Below are 23,924 nucleotides of genomic sequence, written 5' to 3' on the forward strand. Positions count from 1 at the left end.
CCCAGTAAGGGGGATGATGTGTACTAAGGTGCAGGCATGGGAAACACAGGGAGTGGTAAGTAGTCGGTTCTGTTTGACAGAGCAGCAGTTCCCATCTGAGGCCTGAAAGCAAATCTGCATTACTTGGGGGGACTTTTTGCAATCTTTGCCCTCTTTTGCCCACTCTCTCCCATTCCGGGATGTCTTCTCAAGAAAGAGAAGGTAATTGTGGCATGCCTTGGTTGAGACCAGTAGACTGGGTGCCTGAGAAGGAGCAAAGGGAGAAGGGGCAGGGAAACTGGGCTGGAAGGGCCACCGGGAGGGCTGAGATATCAGCCAGGAGAATGCAAGCAGGCAGCACCCAAAGTCTCCAGCAGAAGTGGGCACCGGCCCCTCTGCAGGTATCTGGAGGCATCGGGAGAGCTTCAGCACCTTAGGGTAAGAGATTTGGAATAAAGGTTGGCATTTGACCTTTGATAACACTTCTCCCAAGTCCCCTTCGAACTGTGCTCACCGAGAGTCACTATAATTCAGCGGAATGTTGCTTCTCCTGCGTCTCTGGGTGCATCGAACATGCTGAGGAGCTGGCTGAAGGTTGGCATTTTAGATTTTAATTTTAATTGGCAGTCCAGGAAGAATGTAATACATTCAGTGCATTTATAGAACGTCACAAGTTATATGAATAAAATGTGTGTATCCCCATGAAAGAAAGTATACATCCAAATAATGTATAGTACGAAAAAAAGCCATATGTATTGATTAAAAAATAGAGTGAAGTGTGTACACGTATGCACCTGTGCACTTTGATTAGGATTAGAAGAAGACGCAAAACAACGCAAAGAGTTGATCATTTACGTTTATGACTCATTTTCCCTACAGAGGTGTAGGTCCTTTCTCCTTCTCAGCAAAAATCGCAGCTTATTAATCATGTACAAAACTATGGAACTATAAATGTTTGACCTGGAGGGTCCTTGGAGATACCTCATCTAGTTCAGCTCTTCCAGTGACATGTGGGTGAGGAGACAAGCCTGCCAGGGCAGGAGGTCTGCTGGGTAAGCCGCTGACCCGCCCGGGGCTGGGAGTAGCGCTAGACCCCATCCCCCCACGGTGCTCAGCACTGCCAGCTCACTCAGGTCACTTGCTTTGCTGAAACCCGGTACCTGACTCTTAATGAGCCCATTTTAATTTCATATTTGGTATTTAGTCAAGATACTGATTTTAGCATAAAAGTTGACCGTATTTTATTTACCCCAAGGATACAAACATAGTGATCCGAAGGGGCACCTGCACCGCAATGTTTATAGCAGCAATGTCCACAACAGCTAAACTGTGGAAAGAGCCCAGATGTCCACCTACAGATGAGTGGATAAAGATGTGGTACATGTGTATGATGGAATCTTAGTCAGCCATCAAAAAAGAGAAACCTTACCATCTGCAATGACGTGGATGGAACTAGAGGGTATTATCCTAGGCGAAATAAGTCAATCAGAGAAAGACAATTATCATATGGTTTCACTCACATGTGGAATTTAAGAAACAAAACACAAGATCATAGGGGAAGGGAGGGAAAAATAAAATAAGACAAAATCAGAGAGACAAAACATAAAACACTCTTAACTCCAGGAAACAAACTGAGGGTTACTGGAGGGGAAGTGGGTGGGGGGATGGGGTAACTGGGTGATGGGTATTAAGGAGGGCACTTGATGTAATGAGCACCGAATGTGTTATATGCCACTGATGAATCACGAAACTCTACCTCTGAAACTAATACTATATGTTAATTAGTTGAATTTAAATAAAAATTTTTAAAAAGTTGACCATATTTAACAAATATTTAGGGGTGCCTGGCTGGCTCAGTCAGTTAAGTGTCTGACTCTTGATCTCAGCTCAGGTCTTGATCTCAGGGTCGTGAGTTCAAGCCCTGCGTTGGGCTGCATGCTGGGTGTGGAGCCTACTTGAAAAACAAAACAAAACATGGGGCACCTGGGTGGCTCAGTCAGTTAAGCATCGGGTCATGATCTCAGGGTTCTGAGACTGAGCCCCATGATGGGCTTTGCACTCAGTGGGCAGTCTGCTTTGGGATTCTCTCTCTCCCCTCTCCCTCTGCCCCCACCCCACCACCATGCACTCTTTCTCTCTCTTTAAAAGAAAATAAATAAATCTTAAAAGAACCAAACAAGACCCTCCAATATTTAAAAATTTTAGTTTGTCATAATTATCAAGGTGAAAGTGATTGCTTTTTGGGGGAAATCTTTCATAAAATTACATAATGTTTAGACAACTGTGCAAATAAAAACTTTCTAAATAATTCGCTATCCTCCTTCATGTCTCCTAGACGTGTACAGAGGAACTTGTTGGTAGTAAATAAAGATTGCTTTAGTAACACGTCCTATATTCACACACCAAACCATCATCTCAAACGTATTGCGATTATGGTGGGATGGAGAACAGTCCAGAAAGGCCTGAAAGTCTGAGGTAGTTACTAGAAGAAAAAGCCATTTCTTGCTTGGTGCTAGACTTGCCAGAGGGTCAGGTTGAATGAGAAGGAAGTCTTCGGGTCTGTAGTTTTGGGCCCTACACTACAAACACCTACAGCAAAAATTACAAAGGGGAAAATCACCTTGTAATTCGAGCACTCTAACACATTAATTGCTTTCATTTTCTCTGTTCACTTTTAGTCCCTGATTCTGTGCCTTCGTTTCATGTGACTGTAAGTATAGCATAGATACAATGGTACATTCTTTTTTTCACTCAACATTATGTGAACACTTTTGTCTTAGTGCTATTTTGGTTGCAAGGAACATTCACTCAGTCAAGTTACCTCAAAAAAAAAAAAAAAAAAAAAACCTGGTGTGTGTGTGGCTAATCTTGCACAAATCCCGAGACAAGAGCCTAAGACAGCTAAGCTGCACGGGAACTGGAGCCGGGACCCAGCAAGCCGTCAGCTACCGGAGCTGCTCTGTTAGGGGCCTTGCGTGGGGTCCCTGCTCGTCTCTGCATTCTGTTGCACGCTCTCGTAAACTTCAGTGGTGCGTCACCAACAATGGGCACCCCAAACAACATGACCTCAGGGTCCAGGGTTTTCAACCATCCCCTCTCCAGATCTCTTAAAGTCAAGTCCTGATTTGATCGACCTCATGTATCTTTTCTGTCGACTCAGGCCGCAAGAGTCGGACGTTCCTGCTCTGCCTGTGGATTGGCGGTCACCAGCTTCGGTGGGCACGTCCTGGTCCAGCCGGGCGTGGCTCCAGACGCCCGCTCTGCAGGCAGCCCGGCTGTGCGCAGGGACCCCGCCCCCCACGCCAAGCAAGGCGCCTGGGTCGGCCGGCACCGGCTCTCTCGTGGCTGCCTTGTCTTCATAACCAGGAACTTCAATGAACGCACGCTACGTCAAGTCCCACCAGTATGATCCCATTCCTCTGCTGTCAGTGTTAGCTTCAGCTTAGCTCCTTTTGGTTTGGAGGCTGCTGCAAGTAAAACTGTGATGAACATTTTTGTGCATGCTGCTTCCCTTTCATCTGGATTACATAAAATAATCTTTCAATCACATTGAAATTGCATTCTCTGAGCACCTTCAGGATATAACATATAACCTTACTTTTTTGTTTGTTAGTTTAAAAAGTACCTGTATCTGCTAGAGATTTGTACGTAGGCAGTTATAGGCAAACTAAGGGATGTGATATCTGGGATTTGTTTCAAACCCTCTAGCAAAAATATTGGGGGGGGGGGAGCTGGAGGATAGCAAAACCAGATTGGTGAGATGTTGATGACTGTTAGAGCCGACCATAGATACATGGGGATTTATTCTCTACTACTGTCTCTAGTTTGCTGTTTTTTCCCACTTCCCTTCTTTTCCTCTCCCTTTTGGGTTTTTTGTTCTTTTCCCTTGGTTTCCTCTTGCTACCTGGTGCCTGCATGCTTCCCACTGGATTCCCAAAAGTTTTTCTCTGGTTTAGTCATCCCTGATATCTGCTTCACAGGTCCCTTTTCCTTTACTGGGAAACTCCAGTCTATCCGTCTATGCATCCAGTCAGCAGCTCCTTCCCATACGCACTTTGAGGCTATGTGTCGGGCAAGACACTGTAAAAGGTACCAACTGTGGTCACCTTCACGGTCTTTGATGTTACCAGACAGCTGTTAAGAGGAACGCAGTCACAACTTATTTTGTACCATGAGATAAGAGACAGGCCGGTAACTCTTAGGGGTAACAGTATTTGAGGAGCCAAGTGCCGTCTGGTCGGGTGGGCGGCATGAGAAAGCGCAGGGCACATTGGCAGGCAGAGCTGGGGAGAGGGTCTTCTCCTTCAGTACCTACCTCCCCCTTACCGTCTTTTTGCCTGGTAGTTTTCAGACTTTAGGAATTTCGAACTGGAAGCTACAATCTGAGGTCATATTTATTTAGTAAAAGGAAAACTGTACCCCTTAAGATGCTTGGGATTTTGGTAACCTTTAATATAAAGCATTAAAAAGTCTCTAGCACTCAAGGAAATTCATATCTTATGCTCATGCTGAAAAAGCAAAACTCTATAATCAGATGGCTTCATGTTGTCTTCATTTCCCAAAGCGCTGGTAGGTCACAACTGCGATGTGAACTAAGTGAAATTGCAGGAGGAGAAGTCTGAGGTCTTTCTGATTTTAAAAGTCATGATGTAAACAAAACCAAAAACGAACAAAACTCAAGGTGGTTCCCGATTCTCTGAAGTTGGGACACCCAGAGGCGTGACTGTGCGACCCTGTGGGCCCCTATGTCTTGCAAGGATTGAGACTTTCTCGGAGCTGCCGGCGGTCCCCTCCACGTGCTGCTACCGCGGCACTCCCCAGCTTGGACTATACTCGCATCTGTACTGCTCCGTCTCCCTCGCTAGTCTGTGAGCCTCTGTGCGATGACAAGGGTTCAGTGCCTGGAATGCAGCTGGGCCTCAGTAAATACCAGTTGAATGCAAGACCTCCCAAAATTAATTAAAAAAAAAATCCCCATAGTCCTCTCCCTTATCGATTCTCTCCTGCACAGACCCTAAGATGGTCTGCTATGTTAGCCTGACTCTGAGGACCTCCTGATGAGAAAGTAAATACTTCAAAGAAACTGCCTGTCAGAGACTCAAAAATTATACATGATTCCCCCTAAAGGACTGCCCACTGCAGGATGGGGATACCTGGATTCAGGCCACCCGTCATAGGCCTTTGCTATCGGCTTTCCCCTTCCAGAAAAGGATTGTTACCTTTAAGCTGTGCACTGCTTCATATCTTTCAACAGGACTGTTCAAGGATCTCCAAACAGAAGCTTGTAATTAAAACCCCACAATAATCAATTCAGAATCTACTGTGAGCACAGCAGGTCAGCAACAAGTTTATTATTAGACTGGTAAGGTCACAGACTGGTGCATGGCTAAGTGTTTGGGCCAACTTTCCTTGACTTTCTCTCCACGGGCTTCTGCTGTCAAATTTCCCTTCTGGGGTTTGCAACCGTTTGCTGTGGCTGGTTGGTCTCTATGAGGGGTGGGGTGGGAGTGGGGGAAAGCAAAGCGAAAGAAGTAACACAGAGTGAATGCAGGTTCCCTTTAGAGCCTCTCACAGTGACTCCGGGCAATTCACCTGATCTGTGATAGTCATTTTCTCGATGTCAATGTCATTAGAGGTCAGGATATCTTTTAGATAGGTCACCGTTTCTGGAGGGAGATAAGGGTTTCTTCCCAAGATCCAAACATGATCCATGTGAAAAAGCCAGACGATTGTGGTGCAGGAGTACACGAGGGCGTAGTTCTCGTAGTCAGTGGCCAGGACCCAGTATGGAGCCGACGGCATCACTGAGAACCAGAGGAGGGCAGTGTTAAGAGGGACCAGGGCAAGAGGAACCTTCATCTCCAGGATCCTGGAAGCCAGGGTCCTAGTTCTCCTATAACACTGCTTCTTAATTCTGGCTTCATGTGCGAATCTTACGGGAGCTTTGAAAACTCCTAGGCCACCCCCTCCAGGCCTGCCCAGATTCTGATGTGGAGGTGGTTGGGACCCTTGAAGGCTCCCCCGTGATTCCAATGTGCACCCAGAGCTCAGAGCCATCATTCTCGATCCTCCCTCCCTGGTAGCAGGTCGGTCTGCAGAAGGCGACGGTAGAGGGGGCTTTGCTGGACCCCCTGGACTAACAGGCTGCACTTAGTTCTAGTACAAATGGAGACAACACTTAGATAAGTGGAGTCAAGACTGAGGTGAGGAGCGCCTGGGTGGCTCAGTTGGTTAAGTGTCTCCCTTCGGCTCAAGTCACGACCCCAGAGTCCTGGGATCGAGTCCTGTATTGGGCTCCCTGCTCAGTGGGAAGTCTGTTTCTTCGTCTGCCTGCAGCTCCCTCTGCTTCTGCTCTCTCTCTGACAAATACATAAATAAAATCTTTAGGAAAAAAAATTAAAAAAAAGAATGTGTGAGGCCAGAGGCCCCAGGCTTTTCCAAGTCTGTACTTCCCAGCTTCCTCTAGAATCTGCCTAGGGAAGGAATTAAGGACTAATGTTGATTTGTTTTTCTTTCTCTGTGACCTTCAAAAGGTCCTCTGTTCTTAAGAATATGGTAAATCAGGTGTTAACAGGTTATAAACTCTTCCTCACGAAGGGCCTATAAAGATTCATTGACTGACATCTGCAAAGTATCAAAAACTCAGCATTCAAGGGTCCTTATGAAAAGAGAAGGAGGATTTACCTTCTCCATCTGAATCCAGAAACTTCCTCTATGAACTTACCTCCACAGCCAAGATCTAAGGCAAGGAAAAGTCATAGCCCATCTTGTTAAAGTTAAGTGGAAAATGAACCCAAATGGGAGAAAGCTGTGTGCCGATCCCATAAGAACAAAAGATTAGCACACGTATGCCTTCATGTGTGGTTTGCTTTCCTGGGTTTCAAGCATCCCACCTCCTCCACTCAAAAATAATCCCTCTGTTTCCCAAGTCAAACCAGATCTCAACACTCGTGAATGACCATGGGAAGGTGGACATGGAAGAAGGCAGTGTGTGAGAGGTTAGAGCTTGGCTGGGTGTCAAGGACCCAGCTGGTCATTAGGATAACACAAGAGGGCTAGTCCTGATGACCACCCAACAAGGTCCCTCCTCTCCCTGACTTTCTGTCTGTTTTTAAACATGAGAACAGAAGGACACTCGGAGGACATCTGGTGGACCGAAGCCTATACGAGGCTATGGGGCCCACACTGAGTGCTGTTTCTGACTTACCTTTCTAGCACTGTTGGTGCCTGCCTGCCGGGCTCACCCATGAGAGCTTGTATTCATTCTATATCTGCTCTCTGTGAATTTCCACTGCTTGGAATGTTCCCAGCTGGACCGAGAACTCTGCAGCCCTGAGTAGTCTGGGGAAATATGTCTTCCAACCTCTTCTGGCAATGGCATCGTGCCCCCCCTGCACACAACCAGGCGTTCACATGCTGTCTCCCTCCCACAGGGTCTAGCTCTCAAGACTCACTTACCCAGACATTTCCTCTTAGCAAAGAACATTTCCATGTCTCTTTATTAGAAAACTCTGACAGCCTCCTACTGCTTACGGGAGGCACCTCACCCCATGAACGTGGCTTTTGAGGCTCTGCTCAGTCTTGTCTCATGCTCCATATATCTGCCCATCCTCTGGGCTTCTCTCTCCAGGCCTCCCTCACATCATTCCTGCATTTGGGACAGCCTTCGCCATTATGTCCCACACACCCTGGAAGACCCAGGGCAAGCATCTGACCCCTCCACCGGAATAAATCCCCTCCTCCTCTGCTTGCCCTGCTCTTTTAGCTCCTGTTGCAGGCTCCCTTCAGAAGGTTGTGCACATAATATTTGGCCTTGCCTCCCTTCCCCATCCCTCAATTGAGAGTTTGGAGTCCTACGTTTTGGTCCCAGGTCTGCCTCTAATTAGTCCAGTGACCTTGCCTCCATCATCTAGCTTTTTTGCACTTTGACTATCTTATTTGTGGAAATAAACGAGAGAAACTGACATGTACAAAGCCTTTACAGCTTGCGGAGCACGTGACATCTCCTTTACCCTTACAATACCGGGCGCAGACGTGAAGTTAGTTGCCCATGGTCACATGTGCAGGCAGAGCTATTTTTATCTCCCAGCATTCCTATCTTGGTGTATAAAATAAGAGCTTCCTCTCTGCCTCCCTCTAGGGGCTTGGTGGGGGGGTGGGTGGTAGTGATTCCTCTTGCAGCTGTGACTTCAGTGTCTGCGACTTGGGTGGCAAGAGGGACCCTCGAGCACTTTAGGCATTAGTAAGTCTCACGTTTCTGAGCTGGCTTCTCCAGTGTGTCTACATCAATAGTAAAGCTAATATTTGGTGCTTTCTCTGTTGCCTGTGTCCATTCCTCAGTGAGCCCAGAGCTCAGAGGGCAAATGCCCGTGATCAAATATCCCTCAGGGAACCCCACAGTGTGGCGAGAAAGTGGCAGACAGAGCCAGGGCTCAACCCTACCTTCTCTCTTGTCATCTCTTGCTTCCAAGCTTTTGCACATATCAATTGCTCTGCTAACAATACCAATACTAACTACTACTAACTACGGATTTTTCGGGCCTCCATTCCTTCTGGGAAACACGACGGGATTGGGTCTCCTTCTGCTCATGCTCTGTGTGCTGCCGTCTGAGCGTCCTCTATTGAAAGGTGGTAGTTTTACGGCAAGGCCTGGGTACTTAGCAGTATCCACAGTGGGGTGTGAGCCCCGCAAGCACAAGGGCCAGTTCTGCCTGGCTCATCACCGCAGCTTCGGCGCCTAGCCTCGAGCTTGGCATGGACCAGGTGCTCAACAAATAATTATGTATCAAGTCACTACAGGGGACACTCATGTGACAGGAGTGCTCCAACCCAGGGCTCTAGCCTTTGGTTTACATATCTCCTACCCCTGAAACCTCCCGAGGGAAGTGAATACTTACACCAGAAAAACTTCACTCCCAGCTTGGCAGGCTCCGTAAGGTTGCCCTGGGTGGCTTCACCTTCAATTTGATTCACGGTTCCATCAGATCTGCAATGAGTTAAAACAAACCAAACAAAAAAACCCTTAACTCATGGGAAGCCAAAAATCAATGAAAGGCAAGATTCATGACACTAAGGACCAGGGGGCCAAGCCTGTGATTGCTGGTTAGGAAGGCTCTGTCCCCTTTCTTTGTCACTGTCTCAGACCAAGCGGAGGAAGACGACCTTGGAGTGCTAAGAAGCAACAACTGAAATGCTCCAGGGCCGGATAACGTGGTAGGCCCTTGCCGTTGAGGGCTGTTTTTTGAGTCCTGCAAGGCCATTTCCTGCTCTCAGACTCCAGAGGGAGGGAGTAAAAGAGAAGGGAAAAGCAAACAAACAAAACAACCCAATACAGGAAGAAGATTCGCTTCTTTAAAAATGAGAATGAGGAAAAAGACAAGGACCGCTGTGATTACTGAAAGTCTGGCGATGTGCAAGATTTTCCTGCTCTTGGGGGGGGGGGGGCCTCCGTGACATCACGTGACTTCATCTGTCCCGTAGAGGCGCTCATACCCCTGAGCTCGGACAGCCCTGTCCAGTCCTGCAAGCCTCTGCTGAGTGTGGGGGATTTTGACACTGGCCTGGTAAAGCAGGCGGTGAGGAAACACTTGTGATTCCCAGAGACGTTAAGTGTGCAGAAATGCACATCTTACACGGAATGCCACCTTACACTCACAATTGGCAGTGTCATTTGTTTCTCAGTGGTTTATAAAATGGTGATGTGTCTTAAAAGCGATGGGCTTAGATCGGATGAAGTACTGTGACGCTTTTGAAGGGAGCTGGCTCCATTTCCGGGGACCGTGCAATGACCCCGGGGAGCTCGGGGAGAGGGAAAAGGCCTGGGGACGCGCTGCAGGAGGGGCTCGCATAGCACAGCGCTCTTCCGAGGAAGCCGACGGAGGGGCGGCGCTTTCATCACTCAAGGGGCAGACACACTAAAGCTAGAGAAACAGCGTGTGTTAGAAAGTCAGTAGGCTACGGTTAGTGGTGATGGACGTCCCAGAAACCAGACAACGAGCAGCAGGTAAGGAAGGATGGCAAATGACTCCGATGCGGCTGGACGCAGCGTCTGCTCGTCATCAGGTAGCGCTGCAGACCATGCCCTGCGCTGTCACCTGGGGCTCAGCTGGGAAGACAGGAGGATGGTCCGTTTCCATCTGCCTCCAGTTGCTTAGCAACCAACCAGCCTCTTCTCAACAGACTTTTCCCCTTTCCTTCATCATTTATGTTTTGTCCAGAACAGTTTTCAAAACACTGGTCTCTGATCATCAACTCACAGTTTGTTCATGGAAAAAAACACACTCGCGTTTTCAAGTGCAGCTGCAGATTCGCAGAATAGGCTGTATTTATTAAATGATTACTCCACACCGAACACTGTTCCAAGCGATTTACACGTGTTACCTCATCCGATGCTCACAAAGCCTATGGAGGGAGGGTCTATGATTATTGCCATTTTACAGAGGGGAAACTGAGGCTCAGAGAATGACCATGACTCACCGAAGATCACATTGCTAGTAACTGAATGAGCCAGGATTTGAAACCGGGCAGCCTAACTCCCCAGCCTGAGCCCTTCAGCTCCCAGCTGCTTTGGCCCTCAAGTTCTCTGGCCCTGCTGAGAGTAGTTTGCTCGGACTCCGTGCTGGGGCTCTGCCCATCCTGCAGTACTCCTGAAAGGAAACCATACCACTCTCCGGCACTAGCAAACCTTCCTCCACGTGCCCTTGTACCTTAAACAGATGTGACCCTGCAGGCAGAGCAATCTAATACCCAGGATACAGTTCAAGAGGACTCCCGGCCAGCTCCAAAGGACAATCCGAAGACTCTCACGGGTTTGGGGATCTGTGTCATTGTCTGACTGTTGGTGACAGAATGGGACAGAATAGTTGAAATGAAGTCGTTGCAACTTTAGATAGGTGCCGGCATCCCAAACCCTGTAGCCCTTCCTGGGCTCTAAAATGAGCTGTTTTTCTCTTTGCAGGCCCTTAAGATTCTTACTTTGTTTCTAGGAGCATGCAGGGCCAGGGAGTCCCCCCACTGAGTTCTGGCGCACAGGAAGCTTAGTGGGTAATCGGGCGGCCACACAAAGCCTCTCTGAGGCTGAGTAACTTCCAGGCTGGGTTGTGGTGGTGTTCCTGGAGTTGAACACTGTTCTCAGATCCTGCAGGGAACAGGAGGGTCAACCCTTCACCCCCAGCCTTCCTTTCACGTGTCCTCTGTCCTCTTCCCCATCTCACTTCTCCCCAGGTTGAATCTCCTTGTTGTTGCTTATAAGCTGCGTGGCCCTTAGGCACAGTACTTTACCTCTCTGTACCTCAGTTTCTTCATCTAGAAAAGTGGGGTTAATAATAGTACCTACATCAGGGTCGCTATGGGCATTAAATGAATATGTATACTCATTTACATATACATACATATAGGTCCACACATGTAAACACACACATACAGAAGAGTGCCCTGCACATAGGAAATGCTTAATATTTGTTACTATCATTTATTGTTGCTTTTATCTTTGTTGATGGAAGGTGGTAAGGAGCCCTTTCTGAGGCTTTTTTAAAGTTTATGTTTGCTTTCTAAAGTAGGAATTTTTGTATCAAATAGAAATCCGTTAGAAGCCCTCAGTAATAGAAAAGTATACTTCTACAGGCTATCCTGCTCATATAAGCTAGAGTGTGACTATGTCTCTAATAGTCCAAGCTGTCTGGAGATGGACTAGATTGTCACGGAAGGTGATGAGCAACCAGTTCCTGGAAGGATTCGAACAGAGCTGATAGTCCTCTGTCAGTAGATAACCTAGAAAGGGCTTCTCTTGGTTTGGAGATCAGATGAGAAGGTCCCCCCTGTCGTTTGCTACCAGAGTGTCTATTTTGCAATGAGAGCAGGAACCCTGCACTTTGGATTCCTGTTGAGTCCCTAGTGACTTTCACAGGGAGTACACGTACAACAGGTCCCCAGTGCGCACAGGGAGGACACAATACAGTAAGATGTTCGGCAAGTGGTCTTGCAAATGAATGAGTGGCTTCTAGTCCCCACCATTCCACCCGCCAACAGCTTCCATCTCAGGACCCGCTGTGAGCAGTCAGTGTAGACCCAGCCCCATCTGCATCCCCCCTGAACTAGACTGCAAGACACCCCGTCACCCCAGGACAGCTCTCTGCAGGCTGGCTCCAGGACTGTGCTGCTTTTGAAACCACAGCCACTCACCTCAGCTCCTGGTTTATCACTTTGATGTTTCCGTTTTCCATTAGCGAGTAGTTGGCTTGGATGCAACTTCCCTTCTCAAAGCTCACTGGGATCTTCTCAATTTCGTACCATCGTCCAAGATACTGCAGAGATAACAATAATAACAAATAAGTAGAGAAAACTCTGTGGCTCCCTGGGGACTTGCAAAGTCTTCCCTATTGTTGTCTTTTAGAGCAGAGCCCTTTCCTGGGGAAACCAAGCAAAATGGGCTGCATTGTTCCCGACAGCAACTGAGCAAGATATTGATTCAAAGGAGAGTAAGTGAATTGGCCGTGCAGGCATTGGGCGAATGCCACATTTTATTCCTAAAGTGCTCTTTATTTAGATATGCTGTCAGCGGCCCCTCCAGCCGAAATCTATGTGAAATTCTAGACTCTGCAAAAGAGAGCGAGCAGTCCAGGTGATGTAAGGTACCATCTCAAGGATTTGATGGTTCTGTGATGCATCTCTGAATTGTGTTCAAAGTCAGATATGTTCACTGTGGGGACCTGGGACTCCAGAGTTGGTTGAATTCTCCTCATACGACCCCGGACAGGGAGCTGGTCACAAAGGCTTTTGGCAAGTGATCAGAAGTTAGAAGACTGATATCATTCTTCCACTGGGGGCTTGGTCTCAGTTCGTAACTTCGTGTACAGAGTCAACGGTAAAGGAAGTGTGCAACGGTCTGGGTGAGGGCGAGGGGAGACAGGGATTTTCATGCTTCCATGCATTGCCTTGCATGGAGACTACTCCAGTTTACAAACTTCATGGGAGGGTTATTTGGCAATTACCTAGCAAGGCTGAAAACACGTAGAGTGCTTATATGAGGTTATTTGTTATAATATTATTTCTAAGAACAAAAGACAGGAAACTAGAGTCTAAGTGAGCATTAGTAGGGGACCTGGGTCGTCAATGATGGCATATCCATACAATGGGATGTTATATACCCTCTTTTAAAGGAGTCATATGCAATTATCTCCAAGATACATTTAATGGAAAAAGAGCTGGGTGAAAAACAGAGTATGTGGGGAAATGGGGGGAAAGGTTATCACATCCATTTTCTATTGCCGCTATAAAAGATTACCACGAGCTTACAAGACAAATCTATGGCCTCTGAGTTCTGTTCATCACAGTTCTGCACATCAGGTGAGCTTGGTTAAAATCAAGGTGTTGGCAGAGCCTCTAGAGGCTTTAGAGGACTCTGTCTTCTTGCCTTGTCCAATTCTAGAGGCCACCCACATTCCTTGGTTGGTGAACCCCTCCCTCCGTCTTCAGAGACAGCAAAAGTGGGTGAGATCCTTCTCACCTTACATCTCTCTGACTCTTGTTCCGTTATCACACCTCTCTGACCACATCTGGGGAAGGGTCTCTGCTTTCAGTGATTAGACTGGGCCCACTGGATAATCCAGGCCACTCTTGCCATCTCCAAGTCTATAACATTAATCACATCAGCAAAATCCCCCTTTTTCCATGGAAAGTAGCATATTCAGAGGTTCCAGGGATCAGGGTGTGGACATTGTTCTGCCTACTGCAATTATATATGTATTTCTGTACGTATACATTATCTCCCAAAAGATACACAATGAACTGTTTTTACTGGTTGCTACTAGGGAGGGAAACTGGAGTAGTAGGGAAACAGGGGTAGGAGAAAAACTTTTCATCGAATGTTCTTTGGTACTTTAGAATTTTGAACCATGTGAATATATTTACTTAGTCAAAATATTAATTCAAAGTATTTTAGAAATTTTAAAATGTATTACTCAGCAAAGGAAAATCAGAGATGCGCTCATCTTCAAAAAAGTCAGAATTTGAACTGAGAGTGTCCTGCAAACAGGGGGCAGTATTGCTCCAGTCACATGGCTCTTTGCTCAAATATATTCCGCCGCCTCCCCCTCCCCCCCGTTTATGACATAAGTTTTCCACTATTTATTATAGCACATCTTCCAATTAAAAGCACTGAAATTAACATTCATTTAAAGCACCAAAAAATAAGGTTAAAGATCATTTGGTTTCCCAGGCATCCTCAAAAAACGCTCCACTTTATACAGAACATATAAAATAGTTCTATTATTGGGCGCCTGGGTGGTTCAGTCGATTAAGTGCCTGCCTTCGGCTCAGGTCATAATCCCAGGTTCCTGGGATGGAGCCCCCCGCATAGGGCTCCCATCTCCACAGGGAGCCTGCTTCTCTCTCTGCCCTTCCTCCAGCTCCTTCTCTCAATCTCTCTTTTTCTCTCTCAAATAATAAATAAAATCTTTTAAAAATTTAAAAAATAAAATAGTTCTATTATTGTTAAGGTGACTTCAGTGCTCCACAATTAAAACCGAAGAAGCATAATTTTCCAGAAAAGAGGAAACTCAGAGGTGGAAGATTGCTTTTCGTGTCATGCTCTCTTATAATTTCATAATATTTTTGTGAAAGCCCTTTCATGGTTTGGGTCTGTTTCTCTAGCCACATAAGGAGAATGCAATGTTTAAAAAGAAGCCTGGAGGGACGCCTGTGTGGCTCAGTTGATTGGGCTTCTGACGCTTCATTTTGGCTCTGATCATGATCTTGGGGTTTGTGGGATTGAGCCCCGAGTCAGTTTTCACACTGATTGTGGAGCCTTCTTGGGATCCTCTCTCTCCCTCACCTTCTGCCCCTCCGTGTTTGTGCACACGTGCACTCTCCCTCTCTCTCTCTCTAAAAAAAAAAAAAGAAACAAAAAGAAAAGAAAAAAGAATCCTGGAAAGGAAGAAGTAAAACTATCTCCATTTGCAGATAACATGATTTTGTAATAGAAAATCCTAAGGAATCCACACACACAAAAAACATTAGAACTAATAAATGAAATCAGCAAGGTTGAGGGATACGAGATCAATATACAGAAATCAAATGGGTTTCTATACTTAGAATGAACACGAGATTTTCATTTACAATAACATCAAAAGAATAAAATACTTATGAATAAATTTAACCAAATAAACACAAAACTTATACTCTGAAAAATAAAAAAAAATTGTTGAAAGAAATTTAAGAAGACCTAAGAGTAAGTGGAAAGATAACATATGTTCATGGATTGGAAGGCTTAAAATTGTTAAGATGACTATATTCTCCAGATTGATCTAGATTCAGTCCAGTCTTCATAAAAACAAAACAAAACAAAACAAAACACCAACTCTGCTTCTTTGCAGAAATCGACAAACAGATCCTACAATTCATGTGGAAATACGAAGGGCCCAGAGTAGCCAGAAGAACAAAGTTGGAGGCCTCATATATTCTAATTTCAAAACTTACTACAAAGCTATAGCGATCAATACTGTAAAGCACTGGCCTAAGGATAGACATACAGAACAATGGAATAGAATTGAGAGTCCAAAAATAAACTATTACACATATAGCCAACTGATTTTCAACAAGGATGCCAAGACTATTTGATGGGGGAAAGAACAGTCTTCTCAACAAATAGTTCTGGGACAACTGAATAGCCACTGGCAAAATAATAAAGTTGGACTTCTGTATCACGCTATACACAAAGCTTAACTTAAAATCGACCACACACTTAAATGTAAGGATTACAACTATAAATCTCTTATAAGAAAATTTAGAAATAAATCTTTATAAGCTTGCATCAGGCAATGATTTATTTATTTATTTATTTATTTATTTATTTATTTATTTTTAAAGATTTTATTTATTTATTCGACAGGATAGAGACAGCCAGCGAGAGGGGGAACACAAGCAGGGGGAGTGGGAGAGGAAGAAGCAGGCTCATAGCGGAGGAGCCTGATGTGGGGCTCGATCCCAGATCGCCGGGATCACGCCGTGAGCCGAAGGCAGACGCTTTAACCGCTGCGCCACCCAGGCGCCCAGGGAATGATTGTTTAGATACCAAAAGCACAAGCAACAAAAGGACAGGATAGATGAATTAGACCTCGTCAATATCAAAAACTTCCGTGCTTCAAAGAATGCGTCAGTAAAGTGAAAAGACAACCCACAGGCTGGAGGAGATATTTGCAAATCCTGTATCTGACAAGAGACTTGTATCTAAAACATGTAAATAACTCTCAGAGCTCAATAATTAAAAGATAAATAACCCAAGTAAAAGATGGGCAAAGGACTCAGACATTTCTTCAAAGAAGCTATACAAATGGACGATAAACACATGAAAAGACGCTCAACGTCATCAACCATCAGGGAAATGCAAATCAAAACGACGATGAGATACCACTTCGTGCCCACTAAAATTTTAAGGACTATAATCAAAAAAATGATAACAACAAGTGTGGGCAAAGATATGGAGAAATTGGTGTGAGACACTGCTGATGGGAACGTAAAATGGCGATGCAGCTCTTTTGGAAAACAGCCTGGCCAATATCTCAAAAGGTTAACGTGGAGTTACCATATGACCTAGCAATTCTACTTCTAGGTCTATGCCCAGGAGAACTGAAAATATATGTCCAAAAAAAAAAAAAAACTCCCACAAAAACAAACACACAAAAACCTTGTACATGAATGCTTATAACAGCATTATTCCTAATAGTTTAAAGGATAAACAACCCAAACAATGAACAGATAAATAACATGTGGCATCATCCACGCAGTAGAATATTATTTGCCAATGAAAAGGAATGAAGCACAGATACATTGTACAATATGGCTAAGCCTTGAAAATATTATGCTGAGTAACAGATATCAGTCACAAAAGACCACATACCATATGATTCCACTTCTATGAAATGTCCAGAATAGGCAAATTCATAGAGACCGAGAGTTGGTTGCCTGGGGCAGGGAGGGGTGGGGGGGAAATGGAGAGTGATTGTTTATGGGTAGGGATGATGAAAATATCCTAAAATTGATTGTGGTGATGGTTTCATAACTCTGTGATTATACAAAAAAAAAACCTTGAAAGTGAACTTTAAACAGGTGAATGATATGGTATATGAATTATATTTCAATAAAACTTTTGTAAACATCCTGCTTTATTCCTCAAAGGACTTTTGTAAATATAGATCAACTACAATTTTCAAAGTGTCTTGGGATTTTTATCCCCAAATTGAACTATAATTCAAATTCCCTGGATTTTTTCTGGAAGGTCTGCGGCTTAGCAGGGTTACCTGAATAAAGGGACCAGCCCTAATAGTAACGGAGTAAGTCAATGTGGACTGTTCTCCCTGCCTCCCCTGGGTGACTCTCCATTGATGGTGCTCCTTCCCCACAGCCCACAGGCTCTGAGCTCTCTTCCCTCACTCCTCTTCCTACTCCATCCCCTAAGAGGTCCCATCCCCACACTCATTCGCAGTGAGGAGTGAGTGACTGATAACAATTTTAATATCACCCACCACAAGTACTGCCTCTTAAAAAAGATCCATATTTCCCACTAATGAGAAAATGTCTTAAGAGAGAGATTCTAGGCACGAGTTCGCGGCAATGGAAGCCGTTCATGTTATCCAATAGCTGCCTCTTGCCGCTGTTCCCTGCGTGGATAGATGGACACGCATACACAGTAAGGCTGGGCCTGATCCCAGGAAGAAAAACCACATATGGGGCATCTGATTATATTGTTATCTTTTTAGTGCAGGGAACAAGAAAGCCTCTTGGGAGAGTTCTGTCTTCTTCTAGGCCCTGTGTGAGGAGCCCGTGGGTGTCCTACCCTGTGGCGAAGCCTAGTTTTGAATCCCACTCTGCATTTATTAGCTGGGTGACCTGGGGAGGGGATGGGCCGTCTAACATTGAGCTTCTGCACCCGTAGAATGCGGATAATAGCCCTGGAGCTGCTGCGGCCCCCGGACTGCCCATGTCCTCTCAGCCTAGCTGGGCTCCCCTCCGCCACGAGGACGGCTCCCACGCACGCCGCCAGCTACCCCGTTGAGCCCACGCCTCCCCAGCTGCTGGAAGGCTTTGCCCGCACCACGGGAATGCCCACAGCCCGCTCACATCCCTCCGTGGGACAATCTGAGGAGCCTTCTACACGGTTCCTCAGAGGATCCCCAGCAGGACAGAGCCCTGTTGTTAACAGTGTTGCCGTTGAGGGACGTCCTTTGTATCTGTTCTGCTTCTCTGTCCGTTTCCCCACGTGCCCACGGGGCTTCCTCTGCTCCCCAGTTCTTGCCTCAGAGTCTGCTTTGGGGATCCCCCAATAGGGTACGTACCTACCCACCCCAAGGCCTGCTGTGGCACTCAAGGCAGTGACTAACGCTGGAGCCTGGAGGATGTTTATTCAAATGGGAGGCAAAACAAATAGGAGGTTAGCCTTTCACCACACCTTGTTCACATCGAAATTCTCCTGCACTGGAGGAGTCGGGCATTTCCCGAGATGGAAGGCTTGTCCGTCTGCAGCACTGAAGAGGCCGGCCAGCGCAGAAAGCAGCAGCAGCGCGGTCACCATCTTGGGGCTTGGATGGAACCTGGAGTCAGGAGAAACAAAGCAGCTCGAGTCGTTCTGAGCCTCCCGAGGACACGCAGTCACCAGGGGAAAATTTCTGGGGACCTCTCTGGGGACCTTCCCCTGAACCTCCTTGGAACAGTCACCCTGCAGGGCCACCTGAGTCACCATCATCAATGGCGCTGGGAGGCCTTCTGCCCCCGGGAGCCTCCGCAGACCTTTTGTACGTCCACGAGAGCACACTCTGCCTGGCGTTGGAGCTCGTTGGATTTAGTTTGCAACTGCTCCCTCCCAATTATGCATTTTTCCAGGATGGGCACCCCCAGAACCTGGCAGTGTCAGGCACGGTCCAGACATGTTGGTGAAGAGAACCAGTGTGGGGCGGGGGTAGGCAAAGGGGGAGGTCGAGGCTGTCGAGTGAATCATGCAAGAGAAAAAAGATGAACATAAACTGTGCACGACGTTCAATGTCTTAGGGGATTCATAAGAGAAATGCCTCCCTGACCCACACCCCGCACACCTGCCCCACCTGGCTGGGCTGTTCACCAACCCAGGAGTAAGCCTGAGACCTGACCGCGCAGCCACGGGCTGGGAACCCCAGAGTCGCCCCGACAGGGTTTGAATGCGGGCTTTGCACAGACTAAGTATAACTGTGTCCAGTTCACACTTTAGCTTCCTGGTCTATTAAGTGGGAATAATAATCATACCAACCTCATGAAGTTTTGGGAGAATTAAATGAGATGCTGCAGAGAGAGCATTTATGGTGGTGTCTGACAGAGAACATGCTTCATAAACGCTAGTTATTGTTAAAATGAAAAACAGAAGCAAATCATTGTTTCCTGAATTCCTCTTTGGACTTCTGTTGGGGTTGTTTTTCATAGATGTGCATTTATTTTTATTCTTATTTATTTTTTAGTTGCATTGTCAGGGACATAGATGTGCATTTAACTAGAGGAGGCCCAGTAGCTGGCAACAGGCGTTTGGGCCCAAGTGCCCTTCCCAGCTTCGTGCCCTGTTCTCCTCTGTGTGACCCCCCCCACTCCTTGCCTGGAGCCACACAGGAGCTATTTCCAGCTCTTTGCCTTTCTCCCTGCAATGAACAGCACTGAATCAATGCACGCAAAATGTTCTCAGATCTGAGCGTTTAAAAGGATGTCATAACAGGAATAATTATAACCACGTTATTATGGTTAAATCTCCAAATAACCTTTAATAATCAATAGCTTTTCTTCTGGAGGTTTCGTTGCTCCGTTTTCAAAGGAACAGTTACATAATGAGGAAAGCTGCCAGCCAGGGATGGTGGTGGCGGCGTGGTTGCTGAGCCTCCCTTGAGCAAGCCAAGTCTGTGGTAGGACCCCACCTTCTCTGAGAATCCATCTCCCATCAGCTCCTACCACCCATAAACAACACCTGTCTTTCAACCTTTTGGGAGATGATGGAATCGCCTGAACTGACAAAAATTTGTATCCATCTCCAAGAAATTCTTAGAACCATGGAGCTCTACTCTTGACCCTCGCTAGGCTCCAAGCTCAGTGCCTTGCTCAGAAGATCCAACCTCAAAGGATGGTCGCACATTACGCACATTCTACAGGGCCCCCCAGACTGGCAGGACTTGAGAGGTCATTTACCCCCGCCCCCAACCCCCCAGGGGTATAGATGGGAAGCTGAGTGCCAGAAGGGGCAGAGAGCTGGGACTCAGGGGCCATCGCCAGCCGTCCCTCCTGCAGCGACCCTGGGACATGTTTCCTTCTGCACACCACCTTTGGTGGCTTTCAGGAAACACCTACCTCTGTAACCTCGATGAGCCTCATTTCACCGTGTGACAGTTACACCAAAAGTCAGTTCCCTGTCTTACTCTGACAACTATCTCATTACAAAGTGTTCTATTGTGGGCTGAAACACGTGCTTTAGCTCTGTAGGAGGATTTCAGAGCAAGGCTAATTCTTACCCTTGCTCGCATCTCTTCCAGAGATGCCTCTCCTCTTGGAGTAGTTTTATTCCTACGTTTAAAACTTTTTGTGTGAGAAAGGGTTGATGGCATCCATAGTTTCTTTTCCAGGCCCCTCCCATTCTAGTTCACTCCGCACTTGCTGAGCACCTTCGGAAGGGGAGGACTCGGGAGACAAGTGGAGCAAAGTAAAGCCATTTTGGTTTTAGGCTGACCCTTAACCTAAGAGACAGCAAGTCATAAAAAGACACAAAATCGGACTCACGGAAGACCACAAGACCCCACTCCCTCTGGCAGTAAAAGCCACAAAGATCAGACATTCTTAAAATTGCTCCCTGCGGTAATTTCCCCATCCTAAAACAATGGAAAAACTCACCACCCAATGTCAATGATCAACCCAAAGTTAAGGAGTGAGCCCCTCCCTACATGGTTAGCTAATTAAAAAAAACTTATAAAACCCTTTACTAGAGGCAAAGGGGTGTCCTCTTCCTCAACTGGGAGGAGGGACCACTACTTTGTGAGGTAGCCCTTTTTTTCTATAGTTAACAAATCTTTGTCCCTTTCTCTTAATGGCTTGCTCTTGAATTCTTTCCCGTGCAATGCCAAAAACCCTCTTGGCGATGGGCCTGAGGCCCTCCCTCTGGGACCTCAACCCCATCCCGCAGCAGAGGTAAATCACATTATTAACAAATACCTGTGGACTTGGGTATGTGTGACCTATATTTTTGCATCATCTTCTAATACTAATGGGAAGATTGCCTTAATGAAGGGAGTTTACATATTTTAAAAATAAATACAATTTAAGTGCTATTTTAAGGGGCGCCCGGATGGCTCAGTCCTTGGGCGTCTGCCTTCCGCTCAGGTCATGATCCCAGGGTCCTGGGATCAAGCCCTACATCGGGCTCCCTGCTCCGCTGGGAAGCCTGCTTCCCCCTCTCCCACTCCCTCTGCTTGTGTTCCCTCTCTAGCTGTCTCTCTCTCTGTCAAATAAGTGAATAAAATCTTTAAAAAAATAAAAGTTATTTTAGCTAAATATTAAATTATTTAATAATACTTCTACTAAGGTTGTAGTGCCCCCACCCTGGGCCAGCACTGACTCTGTGAACTGATAACTCGCACTCATTGAAGTTCCCCACGGAGAAGCCCTGGCCTCAGTATGTTAAACGAGCCCCACACTGTATCGCCAGGATACCCTATCTGTCGGTCCTGCATTGACATCCTCTTTGTACTCCATGGTGTTAACATAACCAGGTTACTCCCTGCGAAGCCCTGAAGCCAAAACTTTAACTTCCACCAGGTCTCCTAGGAGCCTGTTTTCTTTCTCGCCTGCGAATCAGTGAGGACATAGTCCCTGATTTCAAAGAGCTGCAGATCATTAGGGACTAGATTTTTAGATGTCACATGATAAAGCAAAATACATTTCCACAAGTAAATGGGTCTAAAAAACCCATTTAGCCGTTGAATCTAACGAGAAAGCATGTCTTCTCGGGAAAATAGTTTGTACCATATTGTTAAATGCATTTTCTGGTCACAGGATGAATTCCAGTTCACGTTTCAGTTAATTTTACTGTGGCGCCCATGTGGGTGACAACTCCCTGAGAACTTATCTAGGACAATACTGGTGTAGGGAGACTTTCCTTATTGTCTCTACAGCCTAGAAGAGCAGAAGACTTGGAAATGAGTCAACAGGGGGTTGGCACCCCAGTCTTCTCTTAGACTTGTTGTTTGGGACAGTTTCATCATCTGAAAATGGCACGAACAGTATCTACCTTGCAAGGGTGCTTGAGGAAAAATGAGACCGAATTTGCAAAGCAGCCGGCACAAACCCTCCATCGTGTTAGTCACTATTTTTAGCTGAAAAGGGGGCAATTAAAAGCCAAGACTCTCTAGTTTAAGCATCATTCATTGTAATTGAAAATAAAACCACAGGACGTACCTTTTTTGTCAAGATGAAGGCAGTTTCCACATGCAAACTCATCCAATTTGGGGTGCCTTCTCTTGTTGACTGGCTTCTCCCAAGCTATTTTATAAGCTTCATTGGGTCATTGATGTTCAATTTTAATGCATGCCACACCCCCTCCCGTTCAGGAAGGCTGGCCTAAAAGCTTAGCTCTGTACCAAACACAAAGATGGGATGTTTTGTCCATCTCCCTCCCCCAATTTCCTTCACAGCTGCTCCCTGCAAAAGAAACAATGAGATACTGTGTGTGTGTGTATGTGAGAGAGGGGGAAAGACAAAGTGCATTTCATTCAAAACATCTTTTTTTTTGCTGTGTGGGTTTTCTAATTTAATTTTCCCAGTCAGAATGTACTTTTAAGTTCCAGTAAGATGAGTTGCAACATGTTTTCGAGCATCTGGTATTTATTTTTCATATTTGCGTAAATGAAAAATCAACAATCTCATTTCCTGACATGGAGCACGAATTCTACCCCATGTGGTCCCTGGCCTGGAACGAGGCTCAGGCAACGGGGTGAAGGTTAAGAGTTAGAAATGGCTTTTTGTGTGAGCCTGGGCAAGCCACCCACTTCTCTGAGTCTTAGTCTCCCCGCTGTGAAGCAGAGGCTGTCATTTCTGTCTCCGCCAGAGCTGGGTGTACAGGAGAGAGAGCAGCTGGGAAAGAGCTGGGGCTAAGAGCTGAGAATGCCGAAGGTATATTGCACAGCCGCTGGCTCCGGACCATTTGTGCCCCTCCCAGCTGCATATTGTTGGGGGCCTCCTCCTGCCTGGGCTGGAAGTGGATTTAAAGCGCTCATCCCACAGAGATTGGGCTGGGCCTCATCTCTCTCGGTGGAATGAGCAGCTTTGAATTTTAGGACTTGGATTCTGTGCCTTTGTGATAAGGCAGGGGGTGTTTTTAGGGGCATGCAGATAAGACAGTACCTTTGTAGGACACTTCAATTCCCTAATAAAATGCATTCTCCAATTTCTAAGCAATAGAGAGAAATTTACAGCACTAGACCTTATAAACATGAAAGCAACAACAAAAGTGAATCACTGACATAACCAGACCCTGAGAGCTCGTTCTTTGGGATGTTCTTTACCTTTTCAGGAACAGGTCAAGTTCTGATTTCCATTCAGGCCCTGACTTGCTGGGTCTCTCAGAGCTCTGCTGGCTCTCGCCCTCCGTCCTCCCATGTCCTTGCTCAAATGTCACTTCCTTTAAAAGGCCTTCCTGACCTTTGAAAAATAGTACTCTTCTCACTACCGCTTGGCCTGCTTAATTATATCCTTGCTACAGCTTTACCTGAAATTATACCCCTGATTTGGTGTATTTTTTGCTTCTTGGGTTTCCCCACTAAGGTATAAGCAACATAAGTGCAGATAATTTGTCTCATTGACTCCTTGCTGTACCCCCAGTGCAAGAACACATCGTAAGCACTCGATACATAAATCGAACGGAAGGGATCTACCTTCAAAGCATTTACTGAGGGGCG

General features: G+C 46.2%; 1 protein-coding gene across 2 annotated transcripts; it reads right to left on the reverse strand.

The window, feature by feature from the left end:
- Positions 1-4,355: 4,355 nt before the first annotated feature.
- On the reverse strand, positions 4,356-23,632 carry APOD (apolipoprotein D). 2 transcript variants are annotated; one of them, XM_026496107.4, is made up of 6 exons: positions 23,532-23,628; positions 22,426-22,668; positions 18,422-18,563; positions 12,160-12,281; positions 8,877-8,965; positions 4,356-5,783 (listed from the first exon to the last, which is right to left on the reverse strand). In XM_026496107.4, the coding sequence occupies exons 3-6, from the start codon at positions 18,542-18,544 to the stop codon at positions 5,548-5,550; spliced, it is 570 nt and encodes a 189-aa protein (XP_026351892.1). In that variant the 5' UTR covers positions 18,545-18,563; positions 22,426-22,668; positions 23,532-23,628; the 3' UTR covers positions 4,356-5,547. The 2 variants fall into 2 exon arrangements, with proteins under 2 accessions (XP_026351892.1, XP_044239031.1); XM_044383096.3 differs by lacking the exon at positions 22,426-22,668 and having other exon boundaries at positions 23,532-23,632.
- Between the last annotated feature and the right edge of the window lie 292 nt (positions 23,633-23,924).

This window comes from Ursus arctos, unplaced genomic scaffold, assembly GCF_023065955.2.
Source record: "Ursus arctos isolate Adak ecotype North America unplaced genomic scaffold, UrsArc2.0 scaffold_4, whole genome shotgun sequence".
NCBI lineage: Eukaryota > Metazoa > Chordata > Mammalia > Carnivora > Ursidae > Ursus > Ursus arctos.

Bases quoted from the DNA above. Each gene is read 5' to 3' on its own strand.
- APOD (XM_044383096.3), bottom strand. From the start codon at position 18,544: ATGGTGACCGCGCTGCTGCTGCTTTCTGCGCTGGCCGGCCTCTTCAGT. The intron at 12,282-18,421 runs GTGTGGTGAAAG...TTATCTCTGCAG, and splicing joins AGAATTTCGATGTGAACAAG to TATCTTGGACGATGGTACGA. The intron at 8,966-12,159 runs GTGAGTGGCTGT...AACTCATTGCAG, and splicing joins GTGATAAACCAGGAGCTGAG to ATCTGATGGAACCGTGAATC.